The sequence below is a fragment of the Patagioenas fasciata genome, chromosome 19, assembly GCF_037038585.1.
Source record: "Patagioenas fasciata isolate bPatFas1 chromosome 19, bPatFas1.hap1, whole genome shotgun sequence".
NCBI lineage: Eukaryota > Metazoa > Chordata > Aves > Columbiformes > Columbidae > Patagioenas > Patagioenas fasciata.
This window is the reverse complement of record NC_092538.1, coordinates 10,592,685-10,617,716: the sequence shown is the minus strand read 5'-3', so window position 1 is coordinate 10,617,716 and position 25,032 is coordinate 10,592,685. Positions and strand designations below refer to the sequence as shown.

Sequence of the window (25,032 nt, the reverse complement as noted above, 5' to 3'; positions counted from 1 at the left end):
ATGCACACACACACACACACACACACCTTCCTCCTCCTTCTCCTCCTCCTCCTCCTCCTGCCAGGTCTGAAACAACAAGGGTACAACAAGTCTTCAGAAATGAGATCTTTGAGCTCAGGAGACACCACCTTATGTCCTCTAAATTTGTCTAAAATTTACCAATACAGGAGAGCATCAACAACCTGACTTGCGATTTCCCAGTTTCCCAGAGCATGCAGCTCTGATGCCCAAATACCTGTAAAAATGTAACAGCGAACTTCTCTCATCTTCCTCTACAAAAGTTTCTCAAACAATAAAAACAGCAAATAAAACCAGTGATGAACCTGCCGATTTCTCCAAAACAAGAAAAAGAGCTGAGCAATCTCAGCACCTTGCAGAATTAGGCCATGTGTAATTTTGTCCCCATATCTGTAAGGCTGGAAATGGCAATTAGGAGCTCTGGTCACAATCATACATAAAACAGAGATCAGACAACAAGGCAACACAAAATTGACATCTAGAGAAGACAATTTTATTTCAAACCTCTCCTTTATACTGTGCAGCAATGTATTTATTATTATTGCACCATCATTTAGAATATAATATCATTATAATGAATTACTGAAGTGAATTGTTCATTCCCCATGAGGATTAGGAAAGAATGAATTATATCTTAATGCTTATTAGATACCACTTCTCCCATAAACAGCAGGGCTGTGCAGAGCCTGGTGAAACCCGCAGGCAGAGACCAGGTCCCAGTGGCACAAAGTCTCCCAGAGCATGAGGAGTCACAAAAGGCTACGTGCATTCCCGAAAAATTCTCTCCCGCTGTTTCCAAAAAGATCTGTTACTTATAAACTGAAATCACAGGCAAAAAATAGCAAACAGACTCCAGTGGGATGCTGGAAATGTGCAGTGTGTATATTATACAAAGGTAATAACTGCATATGTGCCTGGTGCACATGGATGACAAGAAGAATATTTGCTTTATTTTGCAGGCATGAAAGAGGAGGGCATGACATTTCGTGAACAGGGTCCTGTATCCTTTTTCTCTCTGGTTTTAGCTGTAAATACGTAATTACTGTAAATGCATCCAACGCCTACATCATTTCTAAAACAGCACAGAATTGTTCGGATTGCATCTGCTGATCAATAATTACTAATGTCATGTGGAGACAGGTAAATTGCCAGTGCTTTCGCCTGGGACATTTCACATTCACACAGACGCCTACAGCTTAAGGCAACAGTTAGCAACACAAAAGGCAAAACCAGTCTTATTTTTTTCTTAATAATTTCCTTCCCAGCTGATTGCCCAACATGTTAAAGTGTACTACTACATTCTGAAAAAGCTTACCGAGTATGACTTGGATGCCAAGAAGATTTAGAGAGCAGTGGTGGACAACAATTTTGTGGACACTTTCTAAGCTGAATTTATTGGAGAGCTTGCAGAAGAGTATTCCATTACCCACGAATATCAAAGAACATGCCTGGTGTTTCTGTTCTTCCAATGGACATAATTCCATGCTTTGAAGGGTGGCCTTTTGTGCAGACCTACTGGAGCCTGTATTTAAGCTGTATGCTGGAGAACCGGACACAGTATTGAACTTAACAGTGATTTCCATGATGCTTAATATACAATGCAAGAAGCAGCACAGAAAGTAGAGACCAAATGGCCCAAGGCAGTGGTTTGGCTGCAATTCTCTATAAAGAGCAAGATAACAAAAAAATTAAGAGCAGAGATCTGAAATAAACGAAATCCAATGTCCTGAAATCATCCTGAGACGTCTGCCAGGATGCCCCAGTAGCTAAAACTCACTCTCTGAACTCTGAGACTGATGAATGTACTCAGATGCTTTGCTGTTGTTAGCAAGGAAATAAAGAAAAATAACATGGAGAATAAAACCGCCTTGGAACGCAGCCAGGACAAAGCAGAGCACTCCTGCTCCTGGACTCATGATCCATGCGAAGGTTAATCTGAAGGGCCACCAATAAAACTGGAGATGGCAGAGTAGTGCGTTGATCTTCAAGATACGTACACAGCAGAATATACAGACCTCAGAAATGTGACGTGTTGGGCAGCCTACTTGCACAGGACGGAAAGCAATGTATTTGTTAGGATATGTCAAAAAACAAGTAGTTCAAGCAACTTACAGAATTTGAGAATGACCTTGTGTTAATCAGGTTAGCGCGCCCAAGGGAGTGGGAGGGAAATCTCCTTACTTAATAAGATCAGTCTTGATTTTAGAGATAATAGGGACATAATTACAAGTTGGTGAGGATGATGTGACCTCCAACCCATCTTTTTAATCCTCATCTCGAGATACTTACTGAAGCTAGTGAAAGTGGAAAATAAAATGGAGTAAGGAATAACGATCAGTTCCAAAGTCCAGGGGAGAGGTCTTTGGTAACAACTACGATGAATTTTGTGAAACTGAAAGGAAACATTGAAACACCACCAGAAATAAGATCTGCATCCAGTGGAACATTCAAAGCCTCCTGTTAAACCAAGACCTCAATATACTTGCAGCTTGACAGTGTGGTTTACAGCTTTGACACACAAAATGAGAACAAAGCGGACAGGAAATGAACTGGACTTTCTTTGTGGTGACCTCTGTATGCAGCACGCGTCTTCCCAACTCACCTTCCCAACCAACCAGCCTTTTCTGCTGCTTGAAGGTAAAGGGGCCCAAGACAGCTGGTTAGTGTTCAGGGGCTGTTTCTACCGGGCACAAGATCAGAGCATCCTGACACGTAGGAAGTCAAGGAAGGGAGCCAGGAGACCTGCGTGGTTAAACAGGGAACTGCTGGGTGTGCTCAAGTGCAAGAGGAGAGTTTATAGATCATGGAAGGAGGGGCTGGCCATTTGGGGAGAATCTAATGCTGTTGTCAGAGGGTGTAGGGAGGCAACTAGGAAAGCTAAGGCCTCCTTAGAATTAAACCTGGCGAGAGGGGTCAAGGACAACAGGAAGAGCTTTTTCCAATATGTGGATTCTGTCTAGTGTTCGTGTTTACTGAGGCCGCTGCAATGTTTTCTGGAAGTAAACTCTCAGTAATCAATCTTAAGAAACACAATAGGACCTGTTTTTTTTGCACAAAGAGACACATACATCTCTAACTATGCAGGTGCTACCATCTGTTCATGTATTAGAATCGGTACCCACAAAAATCTGTTAGTACAAAGCTCTTTTAGCTACTATAAATACCTTCGGTTTAACATTGTGATAATTTTATGAGGAATATTTAAAAAATAAAAAGCAAGAGCTATGCACAAACATGAGAAAAAATACATCCATATCAACATAGTTTTCCAAAGTGTCTTTCCAACTGGTAAGTTTATGCTTATTAACCGCTTTTTTTTTCTTATTAAGGATACGGTGCAAACCAGACACTATGAGATAGGAGATATACATTAATTTAATGATATTTAACAAATCTAAGGTTTAAATAAATTTAAAGCAGAAATAGCAATAGAGGATAGCTTAGGGAAATAAAAAAAATCAATGAAAAGTCATGAAACTTCCCTGTGTTTTATACTTTGTGTCACAAGTAACCTCTCCAGAGATATATATACACACACACAATTAAATTAATGCTTTCAAACTGACAAGTGTGGTTAAAATAATAAAATTAAGGCCGTTTCATCAGAAAGCACTGCCAAAAGGTGCATCCGCTGCAGTCTGCCACCGGTGCCAAGGCTTGGGCAACCCGCCTGTTCAGAACAACACTTAAGGAGGAGAATCTGAAGCCATTGGCTCCTGCCAAAGCTCAGGAGGTGCTGGCAACTCCGCTCGGTGCTCTCTGGCTGGAGACGGAGTTGCTATGATATATTCCTACAGAATAATCAGAAAAAAAGCTGTGGAAAATGTGAAGATTGTGGGCACATTCCCCGGAAAAAACGTATTTGATTACAGCAAGTCAGAAGCAATGTTGACCTGTGAAAACCTCACCAAGAGAAAAGAGGACCGGTTTTCCCACTGTTGGTTCCAATTTGTACTCATTTCGATATCAGCCCAAAAAAAGAGATAAAAGAGGGGGAAACAAAACAAGTATTTTGCTGAAAAAATACTAAGGCCCTATAGAAAGAGTTTTTCTGTTGTTATGGAAACACAGAAAGCACAGGCTAGGGGAAAAAAAAAGTGAATAAAGAAGCAATTTAAACTGCAAATATAAACACGTTCTTGCTTCCTGGAAAAAGTCCTTCCAAAGGATTTTGTTGCTGCTGTGGATCTAAGCAACTGAAAACTACAAATTCTTCCTCACAAAAACACAGATAAAAATTTGAAATCTACTGTAACAAAACCATAAATAGGACAAAGAATAGGGGAAAAAAAAAAGGCAGGCAGAGCTATCCAAGTGGTATTTTCACACACACAAAGAACAAGTTTGCTGAAAATGCAGTAGCTTCAGACACTTGGTGTTTTAAGTCATCAGAGGGGTGAAAAAGGACAGAATTCTGCATTTATCTAGAGAAAACTTGAAAATGGGTTGTTGTTTGATATGAAGCGATGCCGAACACGCAGAATAGAATGTGAAAATGTATATTATCTCGTAGTCTATAGTCCTTTGCACATCTTTTGACTGAGAACTGTGAACTCAGGCATCTGAGCTGCGTTCACAGCAACAGCAGCTGTCAAGAAAAACCTGACACTCTTCATGTATACGCACACGTACATGCATAAACAAAATCAAGCAATATTCACAGAGATGCTACCATCATAATTATAGAATGTGACTGACTTGCACTAAATTATGAGGATTAACTTTGGCTTGCTGATTCCATGCACTTGCACACACCTTGAGTTCCAAATACCTGTCAAACTCAATAATGTTCTTCATAGAGAAGTAAAACTTGGAGAAAGAAACACAGATCTTATCAGGATCTAATAGGACATTTTGGGGAAAAAAATCCAGGTAAAAGGAAGATTTGTGTGATTTTTTTTTTTTCAAAACGAAGTATTTTCCCTCATTCTGTGAGGACACCCACAGAAAGCCACCCTGTACTTCGCTGATATTCTTTAGCAACACACACACAAAACCAAGTCTCTATATATTTACGAACAGGAAAGTGACAGAATAAAATCTTGTCCCATCTCTATTTGACCCACTGTATTTCAGGAAATACAGTTCAAAATTCTAACCTGCCTTGGAAAACCCTGTTGAAAGTGTCGATGGCTGCCTGCTCAGGAGCTTTACTGCCAGTTCTGAGATACGAAAAGGAGAATTGCAACAAAAGCCCACACTACATCTTTTCCTTTGGGCCAAGTGTGAGTGGGACTTGAGAAGCACCAAGATGATTTAATATCTCTGTTGATACCCTGTCTCTACTGCACTTTTATCTTCAGCGCACAAAATCATTTACAATCTCTGCCATAGAAGATATAATGCACTGATTTATCCCTCATTAAGGATGAAGTACAAGAAACAACATTTGATTGTTGTTTACCTTTTGACATCTGTCGGTCTCTTTCAAATACAGTGATTTGAAAAAAGGGAAGAAACCTCACTAATTGCTCTTAGAGCTGTATGAAGAGTTCAGGCTTTCTGTTTCTGGGCTTTCATAGGGAAGAGCTATGTTTCAGATGTAGTGTGTGTTGCTATGGTAATTATTATTTTACTGAATGATATACATTCAGAACTGATTTCATATTGTCAGACAGTAATTAAACGGATTATACTGTGTATACTCACAATTCTGAAATATTTCCAATTTGTTTTACATTTTAGGGCGTGCGAAAAGCACTGGTCTGGCAGTCCTGCAAAATGAAATACTAATTCAAAGCGCAGCTCAGGCTGCACAGGTTTCCATTTACCTCCTCAGCGCTTCATTCACAGGCTGGAGCATCTCAGGAGCAGGGATACTACAAGACATTTTAGTGCCTCAAGTCAGACACCATTTCTCTGGCTCCCCACAGCTCCACCATCTCCTGCTCATTCTTCTGCTGCACACTTGAAATCTCTCCCTCCAGACGGATGTAGCAGCAGCTACAGTAACTACCAGCAATTGAACATGTTGGCTTCTGTCTTCCATTATTACAGCACTGGGCAGGAGGAAGTTTTCAGTTGCTAGCGACAGAGAAAAAACTACAAAGTGAAGATAAATCACTTTTCCTCATCCTACAGCCCCGAAGGACAGAAACCACTCTGCACCCACACGGCATCAGCTGCAACCCTGCGTGTGGTTTTGATATCCAGACACCTGGACAATGGAACCAAAGCATCAAGTACGTGCTCTAATTCACCAACCTATAATTCATCACTTCTATTCCAGATCCAACACGTACTTCAGACTGACAGCAATGGTTTCCAAATTTGGCTGGCTGTCTCAAGGATCTACCCGAAGTTACAGAAACATGAAAGCAGATGAGGAAGAAAAACAGGAAGAAACATGGTTTAATTTTCCTGGGGGATTCTAAATATCTCAGAGTAACTAGAGAGACAATATTCCCACAAGACAAAAATGATGCTAACATTTGTGTAACCAAAACCACAAAACCCTTTGGAATTTTATTTGCTATGCCTTTGCTTGGCAAAGGAAGAAATTATAGTGGCAAGAATAGGAAATCAAGAGAGCCCAGGCTTGTGCCAAGCTTTATTACAGGCTTGCTTTGGTAAATCAATCAACTGCAGAATCCCATTTTTCCCCATAAAGCAACAAAAAATGAGTCGGGACAGTCAGGGACAGAAACTATGAGTTTGAAAGCTCACGGATGAAAAACACTAGAAAAATGAGTAGAATTGTCAGGAAGGAAAGTAGCTGTGCAGCTTCTGAAGCAGGGACAATCACCTGTGAAAGAGCAAATTCAGTGTCTGTCTTGGTTCTACAGGCCCATGGTTGGACACACACAAGAATACACACAAAATAGGGTAAATCTTTAAGCTTCATGGTGAGGACACCTGACAAACATGGAACAGCAAGGGAAATTATAAGATGCTACTTAATTATCCAGATATTTTCTTGGTCATTCTCTCTACCCAGTAAATTATTTTCACAGGTTGACTTATTTCAGTTTGTGGGAGCAAGTCAGTTGAGAGATCAGGAATGAGTCAGCAGTAGAAGGCTGACGGAAACATTAATCTTGAAGAAAGAGCTAAAGGACGAGAGGAAAACAGAATATCATTCCAGATCAGAGAAAATATAGTGGGCACAGAAGGTCTGAAAGGTGAACAGACGGATTGCTGCACAAAGAAACATCAGACTGCAAGGAGCTGGCAGAGCACAGGCCACAAAGAGGAAACAAAATGACTAAAATAAGGTGGAGCCTTGAAAATTAAGATAAAAGTAATTCTGATTCCAAAAGGAGATCATAATTTACCCAAAAAAGGTCATGTCATGGCAACACAACTGGAACAATTGTATAGCATTTGCTGTTTCTCTTAGTGATAAGGAATCAACATAATCCGGTCATTTCAGTAGCGGCATTTCAGACAGTTCACAAAGGATTTGGCGTTCGTTCAGGAAAGTCTTGACTTATCTTTTTGTCCCAGATCCCCACCCTGTGAACAGTGGGGATTTTGTATGTCATCAGCATATCAGTACAATTCTAATTTGTTCGCAACAGTGCTCACTACCTAAACTCACTAAATCAGGAAAGACTTTTTTAATGTCTTTTGGATCAAGCTGTCATGTTTGCAAAATATACTTTGCTGGGTTTCCCTGACATATGGGCAGAATATTTTGGTTTGTTTTCTTATAGACAATGTTCTTTCAAGGAAAATTTTCTATGTGAGAGCTACGGAGGAAAAAAGGATTAGAAATGAACTGGTATTCAGTTCCAAGGCAACTTATAATACAAATTTAATTTTAATAGCTATTAAATCTGTCTGCTGGGCCTAATATTCAGGCTAATTATGACTAAACCAAAATGGTGATTCTTTCCTATGTGTTTCAGAGAATTTGTTTTTGTCTGGAGAGAACAGGGAAATACAAACAAGGTTGTTCACATTAACCAGACCAGCAGCTGCCAAAAAAGCTTGAAAAGGGAACTTTAACTGTAATTTCTGCATCTGGAAAAAAATGTAAACGGTTAACAAGCAGCAGGATTCCACAATGTGAGATTAGTAAAGCTCATAATCCTCAGCTTTCCAAAAGGGCCATGACATTCAAATTCAGTGGTGGAGGAATAGACCACTCTTCAAGATAACACCAATGGCTGAAGTGCAATGGCATAATAGTCACGCCAATGTCCCCAACTTCCTCCTTAAAGTGGTTCTGAGAATATCCTTCAGCCTTTGCCTGGTTAACGTGCAATCAGTGCGTGTGAGGCTGAAATAAAAGTTATTTTAGTAGCAAAATGGAAAGGAGATTCAGCCTTTTTAAAACTGAATTGTTTTCCATGGTTTAAGACGGTTTCCATGGAGAGACCACAGCATACGAGCATCTTTAGGCCAAGTGCTTTGCTGCAGGCTTATCTGAATGAAAGCACCACAGCAGGAAGGATAATTGAGGCCAGTCGTTTAAAATTCATGGACATTCTCCTATACTTAATGTGGGAGCAATTTATTTTCATTATTTTGATCCATTAAGCATTTAAAAGTTAAACAGTGCTATATACACCTTCTTTTAAATGACATATCCTAAATTCACATATAAAACGGGGGACTCTGAATTGACGGGGTTAGAAGAACATCTGCACACTTCCCAAGAAAAACGATAATTTAAAACCTGAATGGAAGACGAAGAAAACAAGGAAAATTTCCTCTGGCAAGTCAGGGTGTTGCCACTTGCACTGGTTTTGCTCCTCGCTCTCCTGTTCACAGAGTCATAGAACAGACTCATCAAATGGTTTAGGTTGGAAGGGACCTATTGAGATCGTTTAAGTCCAACCCCGGTACTCGAGCAGGAAAATGATAAATGTTGGCGTCAGGTTCTCATAACCGAGTACCACATCAGAAAAGCTGATGCTCAGAAGACAATAGAGAGAACATTGTCTATAGCTAAAGAAATTCCAAGGTGTTTAACACCCAAACATTTACCTTTGACATCAGAACCTGTGTATACACGAGAGGAACAATTTATGCTGACATTTTCCATAGCAATGCTCTTTTCCATTTCAAATGCATCATGTTCTTTCCATTCTTATGCATAAAGAACAATGACCTTAAAAATAACATTTCAATTTACAGGAAATTTTAAGTAGTATGATCATCATATCCAAAGGAATATGATGTTAAAATATTATTCTCCTGAACTTTGCAAAGCACACTACAATATTAACACGAATAACAAGCCTTTCACTGATTGAATACATAGATATTCTAGTGAGGTATTTTTGCAAGTGAAGGTTAATTTGCTTCTCCCTACACAAATAATATTGATAATTAATAGAGTCCATATTCACTCGTTTGGCTCAAATTTCCTGGAGGTGGACAGCAACACACAGAGCACAACGACCACATTTTGATCACGTTTTTTGACCTGCATTTCTTGGACTAATGAGGAAGAATCTAGTTTAAGAGGCAAATGACCAGCCCGTGTGAAAGGAATCCCAGCCCATTAATCGCCTTTGTCATTCCCTGTATTATGACAAACATTTCTAAACTAATAGACATTTTCTAACCGCTGCCTGCAGACTTGCACATTGTGCAGAGATCAAGATCACTGTTTTGTTATCAATACGCGGTATAACATTTACATTTAACCCTTTTCTTTTTCTTTAGAACAGAAACCAATTCTGTAGGAAACACGGGTAAACAAAGCAAGGACACGGATGAGCCACCAAACTACTCTCAGTCAAGATCCTGTACACAAAGTATGTCAGCAGAAGAGAAATGGGAGCGTGAATTTATTTTGCTTCTTGAAATTCTGGATCCAGTTCCGCTGTTTTATTGCATCTCTGGGAATAAACTCAAAACCAGACAGGCTTGCTTTGTCACGTTTCTTCTCTGGAGAATTTAGAAAAAGAATCTATTTGCACCACTGCAGGTTGAAAAACTCTGAATCAACAGTGACTCGCTCAGCTAGTTCCTGACTCCAAGGCAAGTGAATCAAGACGACACTGCTGCTTTTATCCAACAGTAGCAATTACCCCCAATGGATTTTACACATTCAAAAATATATTTAGGATGCCTCATTAACTTGGCATGATGAATAAACCCCATCAATCAACATTTATTTTACTAGATTTAACTGCTACTACCCTTGAGTCGAAAGGAAATGAAGAAAAATGTAGGCTTGTAGGAGCTATTTGACCAAGGGCTTTGTTACAGGTGAGGGAAAAAAAAAAGTCAAGAGTGGGGGATTTTTGTTGTTTGGGTAGGAGATAAGAATTATTCATCTGCTTTAAATGTTCCTGTTAACAGCTAGGTAAGGATATAAGGTATAGGTACATATAGGTAAGGATATAAGTGCTGCTGCCTTCTCAGTAAGAACGTCAAAAGTTAATGGCAGCTCTAGCAAGAGAGCCGAAGGTGATGAGTATCTGCTCATTTGGCAAGGAACCAAAATGACAGGAATCGGTGGCATTGGTCTGGTCATTCACATGCGACTGTCACTACCATGTAAATCATCAGTGGAACTGCTGGCCATGTGCAATTTTAGATGAGCACTGATTTGGGAATGGGGCACAGGAACGACAACCAGAAATTGAAAACCCCCTGAACTAAGCCCTTTCTCCACTAGATTTGCACTGGGAAGATGCTGTAAGGAAAACTGGTGCTGCGGTTGGCAGCAAATGTTATGAGAATTAACATAGGACTTCAGTTTTAAGAGAGAAACAACAGTCTCTATCAGCCCTAAATTGAAATATATTTATTTACAGAGCCTGTGTATGCACATGTCTGTGTATGTATGCTTTTAAAGACATAAGCAGACAGATGTTGACTGGAGACATGGAGAGTTAGAATTAAAATAGCCAACTTGCTGATTACACCATTCCCAGCACTAGGCTGTTTTGTCCTATTTGACATTATTTTTTCATTGCTGAATGCTATAACATTGTCTCATCGCCAATGTATTTTAATACCACGTTCATAATGCCACAAAGGTACTACCCGACTAGAACATTTCACCAGTGTGTACATTAAGACTTCCATCATGCAAAAATAACAAAAAAAAAGCTAGTTTTGTCAGTGGTATTTATCTGTAGATAGGTAGCTATAATCCCCCAAATCTTTATCCCCCTATCTTATCTCCAATACTGAAATGGCTCATGTTACCAAATGAAAAAAAAAATCTGGGCTTATGTCATGCCATATTAAAAGCCCAGTTTTATTTCACTTAATAGCTACATTTGCTTTGTTTGGTGTTACAATCACAGATCTTATTCTTTCTGACAATACATAATCCAAGATATTTGGCACTCTATCAACAATTCCAGGCTTGGAAAGATTATAGATGCGCTGACAGTTAAATGGAGTTAGAGTTCTCTGCCAAAGATAGATAAGTAGCATGTACTTTTTGATAAGTCCTATCAGAGCCACACTCTGACAGGAATTCCTTTGCAATGCACTAAATCGTATGCCATGAACCTCATTATGCACATCGCAGTTTGCCCCACTAGAGGCTGAAATCCCTTGCCACCAATAAATATATTCCATTTCTGTCCCCAGTTACATACATACTGCTTTATATTTCAGATTCAAAAGAACTGATCAGGCATGCTGGGGCTGGGAGGGGGAGAAGATGGAATGCTTTTGTAAGAGCATACAGAGATCTAGCCAGAACGCTTAATCTGGTTAGCTGTAAGACGAAAATCTGTCTGTGGCTTTGCGACAAAGGCATGAGGCTCTGTAGTACAATGCAGACACCTTATTTTAAATGTTTACAAACAGTAATTTCCATCATGTGCACAGAGTTACTCTGTTGGAAGAAGTTTCTGTAGAAGCATTACAGTGGAGGGGGGATTAAAGCTTAGATCTTTAGTCTCAATGATTCTTCTGCATGCCAGATTTTTACAATATAATTACCCACATAGGCACACACATGCAGAGCATGAGGACACATGCCAGCATCAGTCAGTAAAAGTAGATCCAAGCTGATTGAACTTTCTTCTTTCACAGGGGCATCGTGACACCAGCTTCTGCAGCATTTGGCCGTACTCTTACTTAACTGGATGCTGCCTCATTACAAAATCCATTCTGAAATCTCTTGTCTTCAATGTAAGTTGTTAAAATAACAGAGCTCTAGCAGCAAAAGCATTCCTGTATGTGTAATGAAGATCTCAGATCAAATATCTCAACAGATTCATTTAAAATAAGACTATTATAATTTCCTAGATTATCACCTGCCAAAGCTCAGTGGGTGGTCTCTGAAGGCCTATGCCGTCAGGAACCCCAGGTTCTCTGAATCCTGTCATATCTGTCTGCATCCACCCCCTCAACATTTCCAGTTTCCCTTATTCTGCTTCAAAAAAGTAATTCCCTTGGTAGCTGTCACATTAAAATATTGGGATACAGTCTTCCTGCTGCACTTCGGGATTCTAACTGAACCTGATTGTCACGTTCACTAACAGACAGTGAGTACAACCACTGCGGTTCCTTGAGCTAATGAATGTCAGTTTCTGATTTCAACCCTTAATTGTGATCAATAGGGCTTGAATGAAACTTATTAACACAAATAGAGATATAAGTGATAGGAAGAATTTATATTCAATGTGGCTATTTAGGATTATATACCACCCAGATTTCTTCAAGTTTAGATGTTTTTCAGAAAGAGGGAGATGACAGCTCGGTGTTATCATAGGATCAAATTTGGCAAAGTTTAAGCACACAGTAAAAACCAGGGTAACTTTCTGATGCAAAGGGTGGAGGAGCCAACTAGAAGAGATGCACATTCTGTGATTCTGTGACTATCACTATAGAGCATTTTATATAAACAAGCATTCAATAAGATGCCTCATATACTTCACTGAGTCTATTCCCTGCAGGTGGTAAGGCCTAACTCCTGACTGAGAAATCACCTCTGGCTCTTCACTCCCCCTTGTATCCTCCAGTGATATAAATCAGAGCAGGTGAAGTTTCTTTCCATCCCCACAGCATTCTCTGCAACACAACCTAAAGGAAAATTCTATCCTTTGTCAGAGTTTTCCTGCTTGCCTGATTCTGAACAAATCAGCACAAGAACTTCCATATACACACACAAACATATCATTTGACTGATTTTATATTTTTACTGTGCTTACAAGTATGCTATTTTTAACTAAGGAAACTAATTTTATCTTTCTGGTGAGCATGGGCAAGCTTGCTTACTTTCTTTGGTATAGGTAAAAGCTGCCACAGACAGGATCTGTGTGTTTGTGTGCTTTATTTTTTTATTGAACATCATGGCTCGGCCAATAGTTTGCAGAGATAAAATTAACTGAAAGATATTTTCAATCATGGTATCAAGGGCAACACTTCCTAAAGCGCTTTGTCTATGGTGCCATTTTTCAGCAACTTTCCCGGTTTGTTGCTCCCACCAGTGTCATGATAAGGGTAGGAATTTTAGACACCTCACTGTAAAATTTCTTTATCGTATCACCCTTGACCTGAGACTGGCAGCTTGTGTTTTCTACCCATACTAACACTAGTAGTCTCTGTTTTCATTGATAGTACGGTGATGGTTTTCTATCTATGCATGGAAAGCAACAGTAAAAGTTACAGTACAATTAATCAGCCATATATCTAGCTACCTGTGCTGTTTTAAAAAGATATTGCTTTATCATGCATGTATTTGTGTTTTGTCAGATTATGATTCTAACAAATTAATAATTAACCTTTGCAAGCAACTACAGAGTAGCATCATTCTCATACAACTAACTATTCACACAACAGCTGTGTAAACTCTATTTGGACCTGGGAGGTGGACAGAACCGATGAATCTGTGGAACAAAAGAATACTTGTGAAATGCTTTCTTTTAGGGGATATCCAAGCACGGAGGCTGAAACATGGAATTTGGGGAGTTACAAGTATACTTAACACAGCTGCAAATTCCTTTTTGTGATATAAAGTCAACATACCACTCCACACTTAAATTCTGCTGGCAGCAAGAGTACCAGATCTCTTATGTACGAGAAAGAACAAATTCACTAATTACCAATTCCATCCAAATTGATGTATTTTAGGGGATGGAATCAGTAGATTAGTTGCAGTCATTGACCTTTGAAACTAACTACATTGTCCTCCTTGCAATCTCTAACAAGCAGCAACCAAAGTTCATTAACACCAGATTCTTGGGCAGCTCGCTACGTCAATGCACTTCTGGTTTTTATGAGACTTCTAGACAATGATAAATTCTTATTTCCCCTTTATAAAACAGGAGAGACTGATAGAGAATGATAGATGTATCTTGTCAAACTGCTCCTGGAAGTATAAAAGCATCTATAACTGGTTTGAACACAGAAACATCAGTTGAACAAAAACATTTGGACCCCCTCTTCGCCTTGCCAGACTTTCTTTGTCAAGGAAGAAACACTCAACACTGGTAAAAGAGAGCAATGAAACCTAAGACTGCAATTCTGTAAATCCGTAATAATATTAAAGCTGTTGCACTACAGCTCTTTTTAACAATTAAATTATTGAATAAATAAAAAAATATGGTTCAGAAAAACTGTGCAGTTTTCATCAAGGAATCAAAAGAATATAGAGATGTTCACCTTGGAGAGGGAGAAGGGGCACCAGTCCTTTAGTTTTCATTGATTTCAGCTGTCCAGACTTTAAATGGAACTGATCGGGTTATCAGGTTCAATCAACATTTTACCCATAGGTTTAAACACAGCCCATTAGGTGTGAAGTTAGCAGGTAACTAAGAAGTGAAGGATAAATATACGGTAAATTAATTAACACAGTTCTGAAACGTAAGCGTTTATGAAACTACAGGATGTGTTCGTTTATTCTTGGATTCAAAAGTAGACATTTTTTGACGGTCATATCCTGTGCCTTTTTATTTAGCCCAAACTTCCTTTGACATAACTGGGAAGCTTTTGACATGCAGAAAATACCAATTAACCTCCATATGCCTTGTCTAACTTGGCATTTTCCTGAAACTTTCCATGTTTATTGTTGCCACCAGCATTACTACAAGAGCAGCTATTCTAGACTGCAATAATTTTGATTGTGGCACTTAACCTTGCTCTAGCAACTTGCGTTCCCTACTGCTCCAGTGGAAAACATTGTTTTGTCACCAAAAACAACTAAGAAAAGTAAATGCACGTTCCTGTAGGATGTATTTCCGAGGTCTAGGCAGACACTTTAGCTGGGTACAATTCTACGATACCGCTTCTGGTACCGTATCTCACGGATTTACTTGTTGCGTTTTCTTGACTATCCTCACAAGATCAATTTTGCAGCAATATTTTTCTAATAAACTCTCTGTATCCTTATTCAAGTACCAACACAACTCTCAGATGCCTATCGATGCAAAATCCCACAAGATCCCATTACAGAATACACCACAAGGCTACCGGAATAATGTGAAGATTTGGCATTTTTAATTTTTTGCAGTTGTGAGCATACGGGAAAATGAGGATAACATTCTGATGGCACCTAGTATTAAAAATGCTATGTGATCTTATGCTATTATTTGCTTGTTAATTTTAACAAACCTAATTTCTTTTTTTTCCTCAGCCTATAGAAATTTCAGGTTTCACACCTGCATAGAAACAACCCTTTAAAAGAATGTTTTTCTTCCTCATTTAACACCCCTGAATGTTTTCTTTTCTGTGTACTAGATGGCCATGGGCAATATCGAATGGCATCAGCCCTTTTCCACCACTGAAAGGAGACCCCTGAATTATTTTATCAGTCTTTCCAAAACACTTGGAGTGAAACCTGAAAGAGTTCGCTGAAAAGCATCTGTAACTGGTAACAAGATATTAATAGCAAACCCACATGAAAGCAAGAGCCTCAGAAAGCACCGGCTCTTTCTCTAATTGATGGTAACAATGTAGCTCCCAGTATCCTGCACCAAAGGTAAAGCAAGTAGAAACATGGTTGTGCACAACCAGCTTTCTGGTTAGGAAGTCTGCCACAAGAAAATGGGGGTATCAAAAAACTTTGATGAGTTTCTCTGTTTTGCAGACCCATTGCACGGACTGACAATGATTCTCTAAAAATTAATTGAAAGAACATGGGTGGGTCACTCGGGCTGTGGTATTATTTAATTTTCTTCCTCTTTCTGTTTCATTATTTCATGCTGCCTGATTAGCTGTTTTTCACATCTTTATAATTATAAAGCAGACTTCCTCAAAGTGCTTTCCTTTTTCTTTCTGTACTTCCTCAACAGATGTTTTTGTTATCTCTATTTCAGACGGCAATTTTCTCAGAATTAAAAACAAGAAATACCCACCCCACCCCCCCACAAGGTGTTACTTCCAGATTTAATATTTTGCTCCCCTCCAAAATAAAGAGGATGAGACTGCAAGACAGCCTGGAACTCCCTTCTTCCTCCAAATTTTTGTCTGGCCGGATATTTTTTGTCCATAAAGGGCCTGATAAAAATTTGGTGTTTAAGAGAGCTTAGACAGACAGATAAGTAAATATATATATGCATACAAACACATGTTTCTTAGTATAACATTTCTCGAGCTGTTACAGCCTTTGTCTTTATTCCTGTTAAGATGCACAGACGCAGCATGGATGCAGAAATTGCATTACTTCATCAGTTTTCAGAGGACAATAAATTAAACCAAATAGCTTTCAAGCGTGATCGGGTAGTGAGGCGGACTGCGAACTGGCTGAAGGGAAGAAGCCAGAGAGTCGTGGTCAATGGGGAAGAGTCCAGTTGAGGCCAGGATCCAGTGCAGTGCCTCAGGGGTCAGTACTGGGGCCGGTATTATTCAATATATTCATCAATGATCTGGACGAGGGAATAGAGTGTACTATCAGCAAGTTTGCTGATGACACCAAAACCATAAGCATCTAATATCCAAAAATGTTATCCTAAAATTAGTACACAATGATAATTAGCAAGACTTTAAGTATTCTATACGATCATTTGGGTCATGCATAATCAGTCAAACCGAAGGTTAGCACCAATGAGGAAAGTTTAAATCACTTAAAATTCATTCTCCAATGAACAATGCACTGGGGAAGAGGATCCTGTTACTCACTACAGGTTTATTTCTCCTCTCCAGCCTCGTAGCCTGAACCATCCTCTGCCAGATGCTCCTGGAAACAGCTTTTCTCCACAGAAAAATAAAACACATAACTATTTGTTCAATTCTCAACTAGAGCACGGGGGTTTCAGCCTTCCATAACTTCAGGTTAGAACTGAAAGTAAAAGAATCATTTGAGAAGCTAATTAATATAACATGTGGAGTGCAGTGTTCACAACACTAATGAGGAATAACTTACCACATGCATTTCAGATCTTTGAATCTCCCTAAGAAGGTCATAGCCTGAGGTGAAAGGAACAGCCCTAGAGACAGTGCCAAGAAGTTAAAATGCCAAGGCCTATTTTTATACACTGCTTCTATTTTTAGTTACATCATGATGGAAGAACAGAGCCTATGAAAAAATCATATGCTCAAATAAGAGAAAGTACTCAAATTCTGTATTGTAAATGAAGAGCAAAAGAAACTAACCTTGGAAAAGTATTAGGTGCAATTTAACAGACTTTACTGGACCATAGAAGTCCAGCAAAAATAGCTTCAAAATCACATCCTCTGAGAAAATTAAGGGGTTACCCACAATTTTATCCAATTAATCAAGTATTCCTTTTGTTGTAACGATGGCTACAAGAAAGTGCAAATGTTTCCCAATTCAGACTACTGTGCTCCAAGCACATTTTCCCATGATCAAAGTTTAGCAGACAACTTTTTAATACCAACAAAAAATATCAAACTTTTCAATGGATTGGATGCAGAGTTCAGAACTGGTGAGCAGTACTACACCTTAAAACGTTGGTTCAGTTACTCAATCATTAGTTGCCTTTAGCTGTTTTCCATCCAATATAAACACAAACCAAGGTAATCCTGCAATCTAGTTAACTCGTTTAACTTCTGTATTAATTATTGAAGTACCCAAGGGCAGCTATTTCCCTTGCAGTTCTAATTTATGACTCTGATGAATAAGACACTTTATAAAGTGTCTTATTAAAGGTGGGTAATGTTGTTTCTTCCTAATGAAGTGCAAAGACACAGCAGAAATGTTTCTGTAAAACAAGTCCAAAATCTGCATTCATTTTATTTAATGACTAATATGTTGTAACAACAAAAACCTAGAATATTTGTTTAGTGGTTGATTTCAGCTAAACCAAAGATGAAGACCTACGTTATAATATGCAGCAATGACCAGTTACAGTTTAGTAGCATGTCATAGATTACTAACACGTCATGGACACATATTGCCCGGGACATAATTATTTTTATAACCATTTGCCTTACGTAATCACGGTTGCATTGCATAAGGAGGTCTTGCAGCCTGGCTCAAAGAACATCTAATGTTTTAAAGCGCTAACTCCATTTCATCTCATTTATCACATATCTTTCCTAGTCACTGCAAATTCTTCCTAGGAGGAAACAAACCCAAAACCAACACACACAAAACAACATGAAGAAAGAAAATTATGCAGAACAGCCAGAGATTATTTCAGAGTGACATCAAATATAGGAATAAACAGTACTGTCATTATCTGTGTGCTACATGCCCTGTTGCTTTTGCTTTTAATGGGATCATGTAAGCAGATGTGGTCTCACCAGGGCAGAGTAGAGGGGCAGGAGAACCTCTCTGACCTACTGACCACCCCCCTTCTAACCCACCCCAGGTACCATTGGCCTTCCTGGCCACAAGGGCCCAGTGCTGGCTCATGGTCACCCTGCTGTCCCCAGGACCCCCAGGTCCCTTTCCCCTACGCTGCTCTCTAATAGGTCATTCCCCAACTTATACTGGAACCTGGGGTTGTTCCTACCCAGATGCAAGACTTTCCCTTGTTATATTTCACTAAATTTTTCCCCGCCCAACTCTCCAGCCTGTCCAGGCCTCTGGATGGCAGCACAGCTTCCAGTGTCAGCCACTCCTCCCAGCTTGGTGTCATCGGCAAACTTGCTGATAGTGCACTCTATTCCTTCCTCCAAATCACTGAGGCACTGCACTAGATCCAGGCCTCAACTGGACCCCATTGACCACGACTCTCTGGCTTCTTCCCTTCAGCCAGTTCCCAGTCCACCTCACTACCCGCTCATCCAGACCGCACTCCCTCAGTTCAGCTGTGAGGATGCTGTGGGAGACTGTGTCAAATGCCTTACTGAAGTCACTTTGTTGTACTACTCGCAACATTCATTGAAATAAAAGCACTGGAATGCATATATTCCTATAATCCGTTCACTAAGAATCCATTTTTTTCAATACTATATAAAGCAACTTCCAAGTATAGTCACCATTGCACTTGAAAAACTCAGCACCCTTTTAATCATAAATTAGTGAGTTTTGAAATGTTACCATATATGTTAACCATTACAAATGTAAATCTGAAATTTAAATCGCTCATTTTAGCTGATACTCTTTTTTTTTTAAAAGGAATATAAAAATATCTGATTTGATTCAGTATTTTTAAATGTGTGGGAGCATGAGCTGAAGATTCCTTAAAACCAACTTAAACTCTCACTGTGTAGACCATTAGCTGTGTTTTGAAAATGATTGTCACTAAATACCACCTATTTGCAGAATATAATTACTTCCAGTCTGAAGTGTATGAAATATGCCCATCTCTGTATGCTGCAACATCACCATCATCCTATATGGATTGAATGTCATAGTAGGGTCTTTTAAAGAGTAGTAAGGCATTAACAACTATATCTAAGTTCTCTCAACTTTCTCCATACACTTCTATCAGATCACAGATTCACAGAATGTTAGGGATTGGAAGGGACCTGGAAAGCTCATCCAGTGCAATCCCCCCGCCGGAGCAGGAACACCCAGCTGAGGTTCCACAGGAAGGTGTCCAGGCGGGTTTGAATGTCTGCAGAGAAGGAGACTCCACAACCCCCCTGGGCAGCCTGGGCCAGTGTCTGTCACCCTCACTGAGAAGAAGTTTCTTCTCAAATTTAAGTGGAACCTTTTGTATTCCAGTTTGAACCCATTACCCCTTGTCCTATCATTGGTTGTCACTGAGAAGAGCCTGGCTCCATCCTCCTGACACTCACCCTTTAGATATCTGTAAACATTAATGAGGTCACCCCTCAGTTTCCTCTTCTCCAGCTCCAGAGCCCCAGCTCCCTCAGCCTTTCCTTATACGGGAGATGCTCCACTCCCTTCAGCATCTTTGTTGCCCTGCACTGGACTCTCTCCAGCAGTTCCCTGTCCTTCTGGAACTGAGGGGCCACAACTGGACATAATATTCCAGGTGTGGTCTCACCAGGGCAGAGTAGAGGGGAAGGGGAACCTCTCTCGACCTACTAACCACCCCCCTTAATGATAGATGGTGTGAACTGTGGAGTTGTCACTTGTTCTGTAGCTCAACAATTACCCTCAGCAAGAGATTCCAGATGTTGGAGGGGGCTCCAGTGAAACATCAACACAGCTACAATGCACCTTGCCTCCCTTCCCCTCCCTCAGGCCATACCACAGACCACCCAGGAGCAAGTTGAGATGGAGAACAAAATCATCAACAGAGCTGGAAGTGGGAAATTTAATGGTCTCTGTCAAACCTCCTCATCAACCATCAGAAAATTCTCCAACTAATATCTACTCCAGCCATTTATTTTGAACATGGGCCAATATTTTCGTTGTTTCCATTGTAAAACCTCACAAAAGAGGAAACAAGTACCATCTTTAAAAGGATGGTATTTATTTATTGTTGGTCCATGGGATTAGTATTAGAGATGGCAATTAATTCATTACATTTCCCAAAAGGGCTTTGAGATTGTAATCAATAGAACCGGTGTTAAAAGACAAACTGTAAAAGAGTAAAACAGCCCATTTAATATGATGTTAAGAAAGTCAATGTAGCATACTATATGAATTTCACCTTACGGACAGCGATGACAATGCCAGTTTTCATGCAACAGGGGTTAAGAAGGCAAGTTAAAACCATCTACATCTGCTTTTTAAAGGGAGAAAATACAGTCTCTTCACTCATCAGTGATGGAGACAGCAGGTAGAATTTTTCAAATTACTTCATTTGTACAGGAAAAAAATGCAAGAGCAACATCAAGTTGTTCTTCCTAGCAACACAAGTTGTAAGGTTGCACTGTTTAACTCAGTCTGGCCCTCTCTTCTCTCAGCAACCACATCTTTGTTGATGAGTTTTTCAGATGCCTTGTCAAGAACCAGCTTTTAAAATCCATTAGATTTAATAGAAGTATCAGTGGGAAGAGGAAAAGATCAGAGCATGATACATAACTTCGTTACATCAAGTTAGTAACTTCTTCCTTTAAAATAAACGAGAAATGAGATCTACTCCTGAATCAGTGGAAGCAAGCAATGGGGTCTCATATTTAACAGATGTAAGATTAGTATATTTGTTTCAACACAGAAACTATAAATTATATCACTTTCTCTTGAATAAGATATTCTAGAAGATAATCACAAAATGTACTTTCACGCTATCAGTCAACGTTCCAATGCAATTCCTAAAATGTTATTCTTTCTTGACTTTTTTTCTTCATCTAACACACCTCCTGCCAGGCAGTTTCATTCTGTTGAGCACCACTAAGAAAGCACACAGTACACATTTTGTGGCATTTAGACAGACATAAAGATTACATTAACCTAATTTTCCAAGCATATACTGTCTCTAGAAAGAAACCAGGAACTGGAAAACTCAAAGGGGAATATGAGTCTTCTGGAAAATAGCAGGAAAATCACCTAAGTAGGAGCTCTTTGGTACTTGTCTACACAGCGACAGAAAACTATAATATTTTTCATGATTGGCAATATGTTCTCATTTCTGAGATGGTCTTACTTCCCTCAAAAAGAACTAAAGCAGTGTGCTTAAAATAGCCGGCAAACAGCTGTTGGATTTTTCACAGTAATGGGTTTTATCCTCATGCTACATATAATGCAAACCAGTCATTTGACTAATATATAGTTACAGTTACGGAAAACATGCCTTCACAATAGTCTTTCTTGCTAATGACATACCAATAAAATATTCCCTTTCTCATGAGTTTCCATGTGCTTTTTTTTTTTTTTTTAACACTATAACAACCATTTGGCACAAGAGTAGCTTTACTCATATCCGTGAAGTTTCCCATCTGTGGCATCATCTGACTAGTTGAACCCTTGGCTGTAATGGGGGAAGATGTTCTACTTTTGCCTGCTTTATACTCTTGTGACAGTTTGAAGTTTCTCTGGTGACTGGACTGTGTACAAAAATACAATACTTTACCTGAAGAACAGTTTTGTGTGGTTGCACTTACCTCAGATTCCATCATCACTCAAGAAAAACCTATTTCAGTTTAGTTCTCTGTATTAAGTTATTAGGTTTGGCTTATAATATCTTTAAATGTTTTAAAGAATTACATTTTGCAGTTATCTTAGCTAGACAGATATAAGTCAACGTCTACCAACCTTCAGTTAAAAATATTAATTAACTATCTGAAAATGTATTTCCTATACATTGTCAAAATATTGAAGCCTTTGGAAAACAATTTTCGTAGAACACGATCCCCCACTCCCTTAATTTTGAGGCAGATATTGCTTTTTGCTTCATAATGTGGGTGCCTATAGGAGGAAGTCTGCATTGACTTCATCAAAAACAAAGCCAAGGAGATGCTTCATTCAGTAGCCATCAAAAGATTTATACAAAGGCCAGGAAAACAAAACAAAACACAAACCCCCATAACCTGGCAAGGCAAGAGTTATTCCTACATAAAGAATCTTCTCAAAAAGTCTTTTTTTGCTTAATAATTTCATCCATGAATATGGGCCTCAGAAACAGAGGAAGCTAAGTCCTGGAGCATGGGGACACTCAGAGAAAGAAGGAGGGTGGTGGAATTGAAGTTAAAAATTATTTCCTAGATACACTTTAAAAAACACTATAATCTTCTTTATGTCTAAAACTTTCTTCAAACTAATCTGACTTTTCATTTCACAAGTCTTAAAAAAATAAAATTAAAAAAAAAAAAAACAAAAAAACCATGTACCAAATACGTAAAAGGGACTTGCCCCTCTTCTCTCTATCACATTGTATGAATGTGCTGCTGTGTTCCAGAGAAAGACTTTCCAAAGGTGTCAGGGTGAGCGTGTGTGAATAGGAGAGCTTTGTCCTCTGCAGCTATCATTGTGTTGTTCCTATCATCCACAAATGCAGAGGGCAGATGAGAATTGAATAGAAAGAGACCATGCAGTTGTAAAACCTGGTTCTTTATTTATTTATTTTGTGACCGAGTAACACCTCTCGTTACAATTACCAGCTCAATGGCAGAAAGCTCTCCCGTGTGCTGTGCATATTTTCACAGGTTCATTTGTCTCCTCCTGTGGCATCAGTTTGAAAAGGTTCCTAAAGAAATGCCACTAACAACCATTTCTATTTCGAGCCTTCAAAGCCAAAGCTGAGCACAATGCAAGGCACTGGTAACCGATCTTTAGGTTTCAGTCCACAGACTTCACACTGGGAATAGATCCCATCTGTTTCCTTTTTATGCACCAGCCTTTAGAAAGCACAGATCTGGAAACTGCCTCCGTACAGAATAGAGGAGAGCTGGCTTTCCCCAGCTGATGGTAGAAAAAGCCCCATGATTATGGATACCTTTCTCCTAAGGCTTTCTTCCTACTCCTCTTTTCTCCCTGGTCTGTAAATGCACGGTGTGGTTTTCTCAATGTGATTTTTTTTTTGAATTTTGGAGGGGGGAAGGAGGGACTGCCTCTCTTTCCTTGCCCCTTGTTCTACCTCCTTCTTTCTTGGCAGAGGTTTCCCCATTTACAAACCCGCATGCAGGGAACATTTCGGTTTCAAGCCTCAGTACAATCAACCACAGGCAACCCCCCTTCCTGCTTTGGCACCAGAGTGTGAGACATTTCCCCACCACCCTCCCTCCCCAAGCAAGCTGCTCTCCAGATGGATGGTCGTGGCTTTCCCTTGTCTGTTCCCTTCGCCTCTTCGCTCCCTGTCCCGGCGAGAGGGAAGGAGGGTCAGAGCAGAGGCGTCTTTTGGACAGGGGAGAACCGGACAGAGCTTTGATCCTGAGCAACTCAGTATCACCCAAGTCCGTAACTCTTTGGCGCGGGGACCTTCCCCTCGCCCCCCAGCATGGCGGGTCTCCCTCAGCCCCACAGCCACAGCATGGGGGGCTCCACCGCCCCATGCCTTCTCACACACAGAGCTCCACATGAAGGGTTCCCACACACTGAGGGGATCCCCTCACCTCCCACATGGAGGGTCCCCACACACTGAGGGATCCTCTCAGCCCCACACACTGAGGGGGACCCCCTCAGCCCCACACTCTGCCCCGGGGGGTCTCCCCTCAGCCCCGCGCCCTCCCCTCAGCGCGCCGGGGGCTCCCTCTCCCCTCAGCCCAGCACTCACTACTTGTAGAGCTGCTGCAGGCAGAGGTCCAGGCACTCGCCCTCCACCTCCTCCTCCGTGATGTACTCCGAGAGCGGCCGGGGCAGCGGGGGCAGCGGCGGGGGAGGCGGCGGTGGGGCAGGCGGCTGAGGGTCGCCGGCGTCGCCCTCTCCCTCCTCCGCCTCGGCGGCCGTTCCCGCTTCTCCCTCTGCCCCGGGCTCCTCGTCAGCGGGGGCCGTGGCGTTGTCAGTGGGGGGGGGAGCCGGTGCCGGCTCCGGCTCTGCCCCGAAGGGCCCGCGGAACTCGCCCAAGAACAGCTCGAGGAAGCGGCGGTAGCTCTTCTCCTCCGCGCTGGTGGCGCCGCTGCCGCTGCCCGAGCCGCCCGCGGCCATTGCTTCGCATTCCCGGCCGCCCGCCGGCGGATCAGCACTGCGCCCGCAGAGAGCTCCCTGCCCGCCGCCGGCAGCCGCCTCCTGCCCGCCCGCCTGCGCGCGCGCTCCCGAGCCGGACCCGCGGGGGCGCGCACGCCGCGGGAGGAGGTGGGGGGGGGGGCGAGGGGTGCGCGCCTCCGCGGCGGGAGCGGGGCCGCCCTGAGGGGGCCGAGGGGCCGCGGCCTGAGGGGGCGGGAGGCCGAGCGGGCGGAGAGCGGCCCGGGGGAGGCAGGTGGAGGGAGGGAGGGAGGGAGGGAGGG

At 41.0% G+C, this 25,032-nt stretch overlaps 1 protein-coding gene across 1 annotated transcript in view; it reads right to left on the bottom strand.

Moving 5' to 3' along the window:
• PPM1E (protein phosphatase, Mg2+/Mn2+ dependent 1E) overlaps positions 1–25,032 on the bottom strand; it is a 57,279-nt gene that overhangs the window by 32,191 nt on the left and 56 nt on the right. The window contains 2 exon segments of the mRNA XM_065852983.2: positions 24,363–24,969; positions 24,972–25,032. Coding sequence (XP_065709055.1) covers positions 24,363–24,969; positions 24,972–25,032 — 668 coding nt within the window.